This window comes from Otolemur garnettii, unplaced genomic scaffold, assembly GCF_000181295.1.
Source record: "Otolemur garnettii isolate 467f Iridium unplaced genomic scaffold, OtoGar3 scaffold00086, whole genome shotgun sequence".
NCBI classification, from domain to species: domain Eukaryota; kingdom Metazoa; phylum Chordata; class Mammalia; order Primates; family Galagidae; genus Otolemur; species Otolemur garnettii.
In genome coordinates this window covers 5,597,632-5,611,596 of record NW_003852481.1, presented here as the reverse complement: position 1 = coordinate 5,611,596, position 13,965 = coordinate 5,597,632, and the positions used below count along the sequence as shown (strand labels likewise).

At 43.7% G+C, this 13,965-nt stretch overlaps 1 protein-coding gene across 2 annotated transcripts in view; it reads left to right on the top strand.

The window, feature by feature from the left end:
• Positions 1-13,965, top strand: part of USP28 (ubiquitin specific peptidase 28) — a 62,638-nt gene that overhangs the window by 13,613 nt on the left and 35,060 nt on the right. For both annotated transcript variants that reach the window (XM_003794757.3, XM_023516070.1), the window contains exons 3-4: positions 8,085-8,190; positions 9,738-9,897. In XM_003794757.3, coding sequence (XP_003794805.2) covers positions 8,085-8,190; positions 9,738-9,897 — 266 coding nt within the window. The remainder of the gene's footprint in view (positions 1-8,084; positions 8,191-9,737; positions 9,898-13,965) is intronic.

The window sequence follows — 13,965 nt, the reverse complement described above, 5'->3', positions numbered from 1 at the left end:
AAAAAAAAAAAAAAAAAAAAAAGATCCTCAATGGGAAGTTGAACTGGCCCTTCTGATGAGGCTTCCTCAGCTGTTTTCCAGTTGTACAACAGTGACGTGGTGAGGGGGTTCAGACTGAAAGGGGACCCTTAGAACATTTGCTTTTACCCTGGATGATAGGTGTAGGGTGACTACCCGATCGTTATGAAGCTAGTCCCAGGGAGCTTGCCCGTGAAATGTAGCAGCTGCTTCATTTTTGGCGCTCCACTGAGCAATTATAAGGGGAGTTGGGTAAGTCCCCATTTCCGGGGTAAATAGACCTTACCGTGGCTTTCATCCAGTCCACCAGGCTGGCCCGTTCTCTCGGTAATAACCTGTGTGTCAGGGTCACATGCAGTCATCTGTGACTGTTCTGAGTGAGCTGTGGGTCCTCCATGAGCATAAAATGCCATTTAAAACCAAAGCTACTGCTTCTGAATTGTTTACTCCCACCATCCATTTTAGTAAAGTTCCTCAGGCAGCTAATGATACCAGTCTACAAAGTGAAGCAGTTCCTCACACTCTGCCCTCCCGTTTCACTAGTTGCTTGGTTTTGCCGTGCTCCCATGCTGACTGCCTTTGTGGTCACTGTAGGTCTTAGAGGGATTTTCTGTTGTCTCTTCATAGTTTTTTCTTGGGTGGGGTAGGAGCAGCTTTGATGCTGGGAGCCAGAGCTCAGCCATACTGAAACACAAGTTCAATCTAGCATCAAGGTTTGACTTGGCACTCTCCTTTACTTTTTATTTTCGCTACTACAGATTGCAATAACCAGCTTTTTTTTTTTTTTTAAACAATGAGTTTGTATCTCCTTATGTATCTGGTGAACCAACAATTCAGAAATTGGATCCACCTCTCAATTCTACTGATAACGTTTAGTGATTGCACACAACACGGCTGGAACTCTGTGCCACAGGTGACCATGTGGCCTCTCAGGAATACAAAGTTTCTCATCCTTCTCCTTTTATCCTTTTTCTTTCCAAAAACGTGTTTCTGTGATTCAGGTCCATACTAATGAATCCTGTTATCTCATGGCAACTGGCAACTGTGAAAATATAGGGGAAGAAACAAACTCAGAGTATTCTTCTCTACCCTTACTCAGCAGTCCCCACAGAAGCCTTCTGTGTACTGTGGTTATCAAGGACTGCGGGGAAGAGGAGGTGCCGGGGTTCTTACCACCAGCAGCCAGCACTGCTGCAGGAGAGAAGCTGGTGTCCTCTAATTCATTCAAGACTCAGAGAAGCACTTTACACATTTATAGGTTTACTACAAATTATATTACAGAGGACGTAAAGAGATGCATAGGGCAAAGGATGTGGGAAGGGATGTGGGCCTTGCACATCCTCTCTGGGTGCACCACCCTCCTGGTGTTCAGCTTAACTCTGTCCTTTTGGGCTGTTCTGGGGGCTTCCTAGTGTAGGCATGGTAGATTCAATCAACAGCTTTCAGCATCTCTCCTTTTCCCAGAGGTTGAGGGTAGGGTTGGGCTGAAGTCCCAGCCCTTTATACCTTGATTTTTTTCTGTGACCAGCCCCCATCCTAAAGCTACTTAGGGGTTGCTGGCCCTCAGTCCTATAAAAAGGCACTTAACACTTTGGAGGATTTAGGAGATGTGGGCCAGGAAACTGGGAGGAAGACCAAATGTATGTTTCGTAATATCATGACACTTACTTATTATTATTTTTTTTTTTTAAATAAGACAGAGTCTTACTTTGTCGCCCTTGCTAGAGTGCTGTGGTGTCACAGCTCACAGCAATCTCCAACTCCTGGGCTTAGGCGATTCTCTTGCCTCAGATTCCCGAGTAGCTGAGATTACAGGCGCCCACCACAATGTCTGGCTATTTTGTTGTTGTTGTTGCAGTTCGGCTGGGGCTGGCTTTGAACCCGCCACCCTTGGTATTATGGGGTTGGTGCCCCACTCACTGAGCCACAGGCACTGCCCAACGTTTACTTATTTGTTTACTTATCTGTTGCTTGGGCTGGAGTGCAGTGGCATGGTTGTCAACATGGTTCACAGCAGCCTCGACCCCTGGACTCATGCTCCTCCTGTCTCAGCCTCCCAGGTAGCTGGGACTACAGGCTGCACCATGATGTCGGCTAAGTTTTCCATTTTTTAGTAGCCAGTGTCTTGTTCTTGCTCAGACTGGTCTTGAGCTGCTGAGCTTAAGTGGTCCTCTCGTCTTGCTTTCCTAAAGTGATCACCAGGAATGAACTACTGTGCCTGGCCTGTTTGATTTGATTACTGTTGATTATTGTTTTTTTTTTTTTTTTTGAGACAGAGCCTCAAGTTGTTACCCTGGGTAGAGTGCTATGGCATCACAGCTCACAGCAACCTCCAACTCCTGGGCTTTTTTCTTTTTTTTGAGACAGGAGCCTCAAGCTGTCCCCCTGGGTAGAGTGCCCTGGCATCTCAGCTCACAGCAACCTCCCACTCCTGGGCTCAAGCGAGTCTCCTGCCTTAGCCTCCCAAGTAGCTGGGACCACAGGCACCCGCCACAATGCCCGGCTATTTTTTTTGGTTGCAGCCGTTATTGTTTGGCGGGCCCGGGCCGGATTCGAACCCGCCACCTTGGGTGTATGTGGCTGGCGCCTTAGCCACTTGAGCCACAGGCACCGAACCAGCTCCTGGGCTTAAGTGATTCTCCTGCCTCTGCCTCCCAAGTAGCTGGGACCACAGGCACTTGCCACAATGCCCGGCTATTTTTTGGTTGCAGCCATCTTTATCGTTTTGGGGGCCCGGGCTGGATTTGAACCTGCCAGCTCAGGTGTATGTGGCTGGCGCCTTAGCCACTTGAGCCACAGGTGCCGAGCCTGAATTTGATTACTTTAAATACTTCATCTAAGTGGAATCATACAGCTGTCTTTTTTATAACTGGCCGATTTCATTTAGGATAATGTCTTTAAGTTTCATTCGTGTTGTAGCATGCAACAGGATTTTTTTTTCTAATTTTTTTTTATTGTAAAATACACAAAACATACAACTTACCATCCTATTTTCAAGTGTACGGTTCAGTGGAATTAAATACTTCTGTGTTGTTGTGCAGCAGTCACCGTCATCCATCTCCAGAGCCTTTTCTTTTTGCAAACTAAAACTCTCCTCCTTTCACAGTGAACACTGTGCTTTCCTCCTGCAGTGATGCCACTTTGCTTTTTATCTCTGAATTTCTAGGAACCCCGTGTAAGTAGGAATAGTTTGTCCTTTTGCAACTGGCTCCTCTTAGCTAAATGTCTTCAGACTTCATCCATGCTGTAACATGTCTGAGAGTTTCCTTTGTGGTTAAGACTGAATAATAATCGCGTTGTATGTATATCGCACATTTTCTCTCCCTTTGCCCATTAGCAGATGGTCGGGTTGCTTGCTGCTATGAACATGGACATACTCAGGTGGTGGGATTGCTGGATCATACTGTAGTTCTATTTTTAATTTTTTCGGGAACCTCCATACTGCTTTCTGTAGCAGTTGCACCATTTAGAAGTCCCAACAGCAGTGCGCAAGGGTTCTAGTTTCTCCAGTTTCTGGCCACCTATGTTATTTTTTGTGTATTTTGATAGTCCTATGGGTGTGAAGTGCTATCACACTGTGGTTTTGATTTGCATTTCTCTGATGATGAGCTGATGCTGAGCATCCCATCATGTGCTTCTTGGCCATTTGAACGTCATTGGAGGAATGTGGTCTCAAGTCTTGCCCATCTTTAATCGGGTTTTTGATTTTTTGTTGATCTGTAGGAGTTCTTTATATATCCTGATCATTAACCCCTCATTGGATGTGATTTAAAAATATTTTCTTTCCATTTTATAGGTGTCTTTTTACTCTCTTGATTGTGTCATTTGATGTATAAAAGCTTTTAAGCTTAATTTAGTCCCGTAAGTCAGTTTTTGCTTTTGTTGCCTGTGCTTTTTAAAAATTCATTTATTTATTTATTTTGCAGTTGTTTTGGCCAGGACTGGGTTTGAACCTGCCACGTCTGGTATGTGGGGCCGGCGCCCTACTCCTTGAGCCACAGGCGCCGCCCTTTTAAATTTATTTTTTATTACTACAGATACCTTGCGTGCCTGTGCTTTCTGTGTCAAGAAATATTGTCCAACAAATCATTGCCAAATCCAATGACATGAAGCTTTCTGCGTTTGACTTTTAATTGGGCTCGGCACCTGTACCACAGGCCACATGCACCACAGCTGGCAGGTTCAAACTCCACCCAGGCCAGCTAAACAGCAATGACAATTGCAACCAAAAAATAGCTGGGCATTTTTTGGCAGGTGCCTGTATTCCCAGCTACTTGGGAGGCTGAGGCAAGAGAATTGCTTAATCCCAAGAGTTTGAGGTGCTGTGAGCTGTGATGCCATAGCACTCTACCCAGGGCAACATAGTGAGACTCTATCTCAAAAAAAAAAAAAAAGTTCTTTTTTTGTTCTTTTTTAAAAAACGTTTTGTTTTTAATTGACACATAATAAGTGTACATATTTACAGGTTTATTTAACTTTTAAGCAGCTGCATAATTTTATAGTCTGTCAGTAATGTGCAGAGGTTCCAGTTCCTCCCCATCCTCTCAAACATTTGTTTTGAAATTTTTTTTTTTTTTTTTTTTGGCTAGTTGATTGTTTATTTTGAGACAGGGTCTCACTTATTGCCCAGACTGGTCTTTTAACTCCTGCACTCCAGAGATCCTCCTGCTTTAGCTTCCTGAATAGCTAGTAATAGGCGTGTGCCGCTGTACTGGCTTGGTTGGTACTTTGTTTTTCTTTCTTAGGTAATAGCGATCCTAGTGGATGTGATGTGTTACATCCTTGAGGTTTTGGGTGGCACTTCTTTGGCTAATAATGTTGAGCATCTTTTCATGTGCTTATTGGTTACTATGTAGTATCTTCTTTGGAAAAATGTCTTTCGGGATTCCTTGTCTATGTTCAGAATTGGACTATTTGCTTATTTTTATTCTGTTGTAGGGATTCTTTATGTATTTTGTATCAGATACATGTTTGCAGAAGATTTTCTCCCGTTTTTGTGTGTTATCTTTTTACTTTCTTGATGATGTCCTTTGAAGCATCATTGTTTTCTGTTTATTTATTTAATTAATTTCTTTTTGAGACAGAGTCTCACTCAGTTGCCCTGAGGTTGAGTGCCGTGGCGTCATAGCTCAAGCAACCTCAAACTCTTGGGCTCAAGTGATTCTTTTGCCTCAGCCTCCCAAGTAGCTGTGACTACAGGTGCCTGCCAGAGCACCTGGCTATTTGTTTTTTTTAGAAATGGGGTCTTGCTCTTCATGCTGGTCTCCAACTCCTGAGCTCAAGCCATCCACCCACCTCAGCCTCCCAGAGTGCTAGGATTACAGGTGTGAGCAACTGATGATGTCACATTTATCCATGTTTTCCTTTGGTTACTTGCCTAATCTAAAGCCATAGAGATTAATATGTGTGTGTGTTTCTAGGAATTGGATAGTTTTAGAGATCCTTAATGGCGTGATCTATTTTTTGTATGTGCTGTTGGGCAGGGTTCAACTTTTCTCTTCTGTGTGTGGGTGTCGGATTTTTCCAGCACCCTTTGTAGGAACTGTACTGTTTTCCTACTGAGTTGTCTTCAGACCTATGTTGATAATCAATTGACTGTAACTATGAAGGTTTACTTCTGGACTCGAAATTTTTTTTTATTTATTTAAAAATGTCTTATAGAAGCAGGATCCTACCACCTCAGATTCCCTCGTAGCTGGGACTAGAGGCACAGGCCCCTGTGCTTGGCTTGAACTCTACATTCTGTTCCATCCATCTGCGTGTCTGTCCATGTGCCAGTAGCACATGGTCTTGATACCACAGTTTTGTAATATCTGTGTTTTTTTTTTCTTTTTAAGTTAAATGTTGTTTGGTTGGTGCCTGTGGCTCAAAGGAGTAGGGTGCTGGCCCCAAATGCTGGAAGTGGTGGGTCAAACCCAGCCCCAGCCAAAAACTGCAAAAAAAAAAGAAAAAAGAAAAAAATTAAGTGTTCTTTGTTGTTTGTATGTAGAAATTAATTTTATTTTATTTATTTATTTTTGAGACAGTGTCTCACTGTGTTGCTGTTGGTAGAGTCCTGTGGCGTCACAGCTCACAGCAACTTCAAACTCTTGAGCTTAAGTGATTCTTTTGCTTCAGCCTCCCAAGTAGCTGGGACTACAGGTGCCCACCATATCACCCGGCTACCAGCTATTTTTTGTTGCAGGTGTCATTGTTGTTTAGCAGGCCCTGGCTGGGTTCAAACCCACCAGCCCCAGTACATGTGGCTGGTACCCTAACTGCTGAACTACAGGTGTGGAATCCAGAAATTCATTTTACTTTCATATCTTACATTGATCTTTTATCTAACCACTTATAATTCTGTGGTGTGTTCATGCATTTTTTTCTATAGGTAATTTTGGATTTCTCTTAAGGGATTATTTATAAATTATGACAGCTTTGCTTTTTATTTCCAATCTTTCTTTTCTTTTCTTTTTTTTTGTTTGTTTTTTGGGACTGACTCTATTGCCCTGGTATTATCATAGGTCACAGCAACCTCAAACTTTTGGGATCAGGCCTCCCTCTTGCCTCAGTCTCTTGAGCAGCTGGGGCTGCAGGTGCCCCACCACAGCACCTGGCTAATCTTTTCTGGTTTTTTTTTTAGTAGAGATGGGGTCTCCTTCTTGGTCAGGCTGTTCTCAAACTCCTGCGCACAAGCAGTCCACCAGTCTCAGGCTACTGGAGTACTAAGATTACAGGTGTGAACCACTGTACCGGGCCCCAATCTTTGTATTTTTTAAGTTCCTACTGGGCTTTGTCAGAACTTCTAGAACCGTAGTAAATAAAAGCAGTGATAGTAAAATTGTTTGTTTGAAGCTGATCATTTCACACTTCACACAAAGTGTGAGGTTTGCTGTGGGTTTCTCACGAATTGTTTTTCTCAGCCTAAGAATATTTTTTTCTTCTTCTTAGTTGGCTTGGAGGTTTTATGCTTCAAGAAGTTTGAATGTTATCATTTACTTTTTCCATATCTATTAAGATGGTCATTTTTTTCCTTTAACTCTGAAGATAGTGAATTTTACTAGTCAGTTTTCTAAGGTTAACTCAGTATTTTATTTCTACAGTGAAGTCAAGTTGACATGGTCTCAACCTGGTAATTGTTGGTACATTATTGGATTCAGTTTGGTAATATTTTGTTTAGGTATTTTGCATCTGTGATCATGTACGAATTTGTCATTTTCCTTCCTCTTGACTGGTTTGGGACATAACATGTTATGGTGACCTCATAGAATGAGTTGAGAAGTTTGTCCCTCTTCTCTAGAATAGTTTGTGTAAGGTTGAAAATATTTGCTCCTTGAATGTTTGCTGTTTATATGATGTGTTACAATATAAGTGGACTCTTTTTTTTTTTAAATTATTTTATTTTATTTTATTTATTTATTTATTTTGGTCAGTTTTTGGCTGGGGCCGGGTTTGAACCTGCCACCTCCGGTATATGGGGCTGGCACCCTACTCACTGAGCCACAGGCACCACCCAAGTGGACTCTTTAACGTACAGATATGGGATATACTTTTGACCTTGTGGAGTGAGACTGTAGAAGAGGGCATTTTTGTTTTGTTTTTGAGGCCCAGGCTACCGTGCAGGAGCATGATCGTAGCTCGCTGAAGCCTCGAATTCCTGGGTTCCAGCAGTCTTCCTGCCTCAGCCTCCTGAGGAGCTGGGACTATAGGCATGTCACATGTGCTCCTGTGCCTAACTTTTAACTTTTGTGTAGAGATAGGGTCTTGCTATATTGCAAGACTCACCTCAGCCTCCCAAAGTGCTGGGATATTACAGGCCTAAGGAGCTACTGTGTCCAGCCAGGAAGAGGGTGCTTGAATCATTGCATGTTCGCAATTTGTAATTTCTTTACTATTCACTAGTCAAGTGTTACATTGTAGCTGTAATTATTCATTTGACTCTAGCAGTGAGTAATAAAATTCTTCTCACACAGATGAGCAGTTGGAGGGAGAGCTATGGAATATGCCTTTACCGTTTTTCTAATGCTGTAGACAGAAAGACAGTGTTTCCTACATGGAGAATAATTAGATTTCTGTTTATCTTGCAGAAGTGATAGACCTTACTCATGATAACAAAGATGATCTTCAGGCTGCCATTGCTTTGAGTCTCCTGGAGTCCCCCAAAATTCAAGCTGATGGAAGAGATCTTCACAGGTTATTGAATTAATTTATAATCTTGCTCCCCACATTTGTGTGTAGGTCAAAGGCAGTGCCACTCAGGAATAATTCTACCAGGCTCTGTTAATGGCACCTCAATGAAATTTCTTTTAGAGGAAACTTTGAGTTCACATTAGCCTACTTAATCTTTGATGCCCTTTTGACAAAGACAAAAATAAAGGGGTCTTACTATAGCCTGAATGTTTGATTAGAAGTCTATAAGGTTTTGGGGTTCACAATTTTTAAGGGGGAAGAACACAACCATTCCAAGTATTTGATAAATGCATCTTCCCTTTGCAAACTTTGAGGCTTATGCTGTTGCGGACTGCTAGATGAAAGTTAACATTCAACTTTCCTACTCAGAAGTGACCAGGAGATACATTTTTTATTTTTTATTATTATTATTATTTTTTTTTTGAGACAGGAGCCTCAAGCTGCCCCCCTGGGTATAGTGCCGTGGCATCTCAGTTCACAGCAACCTCCAACTCCTGGGCTCAAGAGAGTCTCCTGCCTCTGACTCCCAAGTAGCTGGGACCACAGGTGCCCACCACAACGCCCGACTATTTTTTGGTTGCAGCCATCATTGTTGTTTGGCAGGCCCAGACTGGATTCGAACCCACCACCTTGGGTGTACATGGCTGGCGCCTTAGCCACTTGAGCCACAGGCGCCACCGAGATACATTTTTTTAATTGGTACTAATTTAGTGACCGGTACTGAACACAACATCCTGATCCAGGGGGCCTGTCAGTTTCTGGATGTGTTTATTTCCTCACTCTGCGGAGGCATTTCTTTCGGGGAAGCGTAGGGCCATGTTTTGTGGGCTGGGCAATTTGAGGCTCCCATCTTGAGCACAGTGTCTCTCTTGCCCCTGTCAGTGTCAGAGATCTAAAACTTTTAATATGGTTGCCTTAAGTAGTCTTGAGTCTCAACTCAGTTCTATCATACAACTTCAAAGCAATAATCTCTGTTATGGAAGATTAAGATGTATATGTTTAAACCTTGATTTTCATTTATATTATAATCTTATAGTTACTATATACCCAATGATTGCCCAGTAAATAGGTTGTTTTTTTTTTTTGAGACAGAGTCTTAGTATTCCACCCTTGGTAGAGTGCTGTGGCATCACAGCTCATAGCAACCTCCAATTTCTGGGCTCAGACACTTCTCCTGCCTCTGCCTCCCAAGTAGCTGTGACTACAGGCACCCGCTACAACACCTGGCTATTTTTTGGTTGCAACCATCATTGTTTGGCAGGTGCAGGCTGGATTCGAACCCGCCAGCTCAGGTGTATATGGCTGGTGCCTTAGCTCCTTGAGCCACAGGCGCCGAGCCCTGGCTGTTTTCTTATTGCAGTTGTCATTGTTTAGCTGGCCCAGGGCCGGGCTTGAACCTGGCAGCCTTGGTGCATGTGGCTGGTGCCGTAACCACTGTGCTTCAGTGCTGAGCCCTCTCGTAAATAGTTTTTCTGGCATTTTGAATTACTATATAGTACACATACCTTGTTTTTTTAATCTTTTTTTTTATGTATATTGGCATAATATAGGATGCACGAGCCAACCTCTGTAGAAACTAAGCGCTCAAAGAGAAAACGCTGTGAAGTTTGGGGAGAAAATCCCAACCCCCATGACTGGAGGAGAATTGATGGTTGGCCGGTTGGGCTGAAGAACGTTGGCAATACCTGCTGGTTTAGCGCCGTTATTCAGGTATGGTATTTTATGGGACAACTGTGATATCAGGAAGTAACATGTAGCTGATTAAACTGAAATGTGAAAGACATAGAAAATTAAAAACAGTTATCTAAAACTGGGAGCATTTTCCCTTTGGTGTTATTGCGCTTTGGATTAGATGTTCCGATGTCTACACTAGGCAATACTGAAAACAAAATCCTCTGTGGTTGTACATTTACGAATATGTGTTTTGTTTTGTTTTTTGAGACTGAGTTTCACTCTGTTGCCCTGGGTACAGTGCCTTGGCATTATCATAACTCACAGCAACCTCAAATTCTTGGGTTTAAGCAATCCTCTTATCTCAGCTCCCAAGTAGCTGGGACTATAAGCACCCGCCACAACACCCGGCTATTTTTTTGTTGTGGTTGTCATTGTTGTTTTAGCTGGCTGGGCTGGGTTCAAACCCACCAACCTTGGTATATGTGGCTGGCTATGGCTAGTGCTATGGGCGGCAAGCCTACTCTTTTTTTTTTTTGATCAATATAATTTAAGCGTGCTATGGAAGTTTAACTGTACGTTCAGGTGTGCTGTGAGATAAAAATGGTTGAAAAACACTGACCTAGAGAGCGAGTGGCCTCTAGAAGTAACTCTGGGCACTTTACACTTCACTGGGCCTCAGTGTAGCCCCTAGAACTCCACCCTGCAGTCTTCCCCAGCAGGGTATATGGGATCAACTCAAGCTGAAAAATGGAATCTTCCCTTTCTGTGCAATACAGCAGGCAACTTCTATGCATCAGGCACTGTTTTAGGCGCTAGGTAAATAGCAATAAATAAAACAAAGCACGTGGTCTCATGCGTTTACTTTGAAAAGAGTATCCCAGACGATAAACAGAACACATGTCAGGTGGTAGTAAGTGTTGTCAGGGTGAAGAAGGGTGGGGGGCTCCAGAGGGTTCACCCAGGGAGAGGGTGGCTGTGGACAGCCTTGCTTGATAAGGCAGGCACTTGGCTGGAGGTGGCCAGAGATTGAGCCGTATAGTTACAGAAGGAACATTCTGACCAAGGGGACAGCCAGTATAAAGACTGAGGTTCAGGGGCTTTGCTGATAATGTTTGGGAAATTGCAAGACATATGGAACTGAGTGATCCAGAACCAAGAGCCAGGACTTGAGAAGGGTGGGGAAGGGGGAGGGAGGAGCTTGGGATTGTGATGAGGATCTGGGAATTGTACGCGACCTGGGAAAGTGTCTGTCGGAAGATTTGGAGCAGGAAGTGATACGATCCCACTTCCATTTTAAAAGGATCATTGGCATTCACGTTGAGAGTAGAATGTAGGAAGATAGTGTTGGATTAGGAACACGAGTCAGTTCTTTCCTATGTGACAGGAGAGAGAGAGAGAGAGAAAGAGAATGAGAACCCTCCTTGGATTTGCATCACCTTCCCCACCTTTATTCCTATGGAGACATTGAGAGGAGCTGGCAGACCCAGAAGATGCCTGGGAAAGGTTTCTGAGACAGCACGAGAGGGCAGGGTGGGGAGCACGTGGCCCTGACAAGGAGAGGGGCAAGGCAGCATGGGAAGGGAGGAGGAGGAAAGGATGGCTGTACATTGAACTGAAATAGTGTGTACATGCTCTTTTTTTTCTCTGAGATATAAGCAGCCATCTTTTGAGACAGAGTAGCAGAGTCAGATTTTAAAGGGAGTAAAAATCTGAAATGGTTGTTGGGAACAGTGGAATACCAGTCAGCACTAGGGCACAATCAATAGTAGGGTTACTAAACATTCCACGGTCGGCTTGAGGCTCGTGACTTTAGGTATATAGTGATGTCAGAATGTTCTGTGTTTTTTTTTTCAGGACTTTATCTTAGTAGCACTCTAAAACTCATACATGGAAAATTCAACTCCCTTAGGTTGTGGGATTTGCTGAGTGTGTGATGAAAGTGCAAAGGGAAGTCTGAGAATTTAACAAAGATCGTTAAGACCGTAGGATCAAAGCAAGATCGAGAGAAATAAAGACATGAAGGAACTAATGGTTAAGGAGCAAGGAAAAGAGGCCTTGGTTTGCTTGGGTCCCTGCTGAAGTCAGATGACAGGTGTCCTTTTGGCTTTGGACACCCAAGTCAGAAGTTAGGGTCCGAGAGTGGGGTTTTCTGAATGTGTGACCTGAGAATCAGCACATGTCAGGTGTTGACCTGCCCTGGGTACGGCCTGGGCTGGAAGAATAGGCCACTAGAGATGAGATGATAAGAAGCCCAGAGGTTTCCTTTGCACACAGTTGAACGCCTACTTCATGTCTAGCAGTGTTCTAGGACCTTGATGTAGAAGTCAGTAATGCAAAGGCAGCTGTGACCGCATGGGACCTACCTTCTCCGGGGGTGAGCTAGACCCTGAACTGGAAAGCTAACCAGTGATCCGCTGTGTGGCACATGAGTTGGTGGAGGAATTTCTGGAGGCATGGGGACCATGCACAGTGATTCCAGCGAGCAGTGATGGGCACCAACGCTGGGTGGTCATAGAGAGCCCCCAGAGGCAAAGAGGCCAAGGGATTTATGACTTACTGGATGGCAATGGTTAAGAAAGGAAAGAGTCAGAGATTATTCTGACACTCAGGCTTTGATGGCGGGAGGAGGAGGATGTAATTAAGTGACGCAGAGAACACAGAAGCAGCAGCTGTTGGAGGAAGAGCCATATTGCTGATGGGTGGGAAGTGTGCATAATAATAGCTCACACTTTGTTGGTTTTTAAGAATAATGGCATCTTTGGGGAGAGGCCAGATTTTGGTAAAGGTTAAGAGGTGGAGTGAAGTGACCGTAAAGCCGTTTCTTCATGGTAGAACGGAAACTCTTGGCAGATGCTCTAGGGCGGCCAGCAGCGTGGGAGTGGAGATGCCTGGTGGGAAGAGAAGGGAGTGGCTGAGGATGGAGCTGACCGCCCTGTCCTGACTCACACAGAACTTCAGTGCAGTATCGTGACCTGGTTTTTTAATTTCCATTTCAGTTGAACAATCACCTGTTGCTGGGGCCACCAGGGCTTGTGACAGAGTGAGGGAAGCTGGAGAGGTGGCATGTGGGCTCTGGCCAGATGCTGTCACTTTGATTATACCTGGGGCTTGTGAATACCAACACGAGTATTTTATTTAGTGCCGACTTCAGAGTTTTGCCACTGTCTACATGGAATGGTGCTTTAAGAATTTCAGCATGTAGGCTTGAGGAGTTTTTTCATTTGAGAAGTATGTTGGTTGGGATGAGGAGTTATGTTCACGTAAGGGGTATTTAAAAAATTAGCTTAGGTATTTGTAGTACGAAAATGTGTGATTCACAGATAATAAGAAGACTCCTTCTCCCTACTTCTGCCTGTTAGAGGGGTCTATTTTTTAACTTTTAAAAATGCAGTATTTATGGCAAAGAGTAGGGAATGGTAAATATTTCTGTACCCAGCTTAAAAAGTAAATGTGACAAATTCCTGTGCTTTTGAGTCCCTCTTGTCACAGTCTTCCCCCCTCACCGAGAGAACCACATATATATGTCTCCCCAAACAACATACAGTAGCTTTGTATCGCATTAAACTTAATATAAACAGTATGATACTCTATTTTTCCAACTTTTTTTCACTCAAAATATATTTCTCGAATTTTTTTTTTTTTTTTTTTTTTTGAGACAGAATCTCACTTTATCGCCCTCAGTAGAGTGCCGAGGCGTCACACTTCACAGCAACCTCCAGCTCCTGGGCTTAGGCGACTCGCTTGTTCAGTTTCCCAAGTAGCAGGGACTACAGGCTCCCACCACGATGCCCGTCTGTTTTTTTGTTGTTGTTGGAGTTTGGCTGGGGTCAGGTTTGAACCTGCCACCCTCAGTATATGGGGCCGGCGCTGTGCTCACTGAGCCACAGATGCCACCCATATTTCTGGAATGTATTAGCGTTGATATACATAGCTCTTGTTCATTGTCTCTTTTTTTTCTTTTGAGATAGAGTCTTACTTTGTTGCCCCAGGCTACAGTTCTGTGGTGTTACTGTAGCTCACAGCAACCTCAGACTCCTTGATTCGAGTTGCCCTCTTGCCTCAGCTTCCCAAGTGGCTGGGACTACATGTGCCTGGCTAATTTTT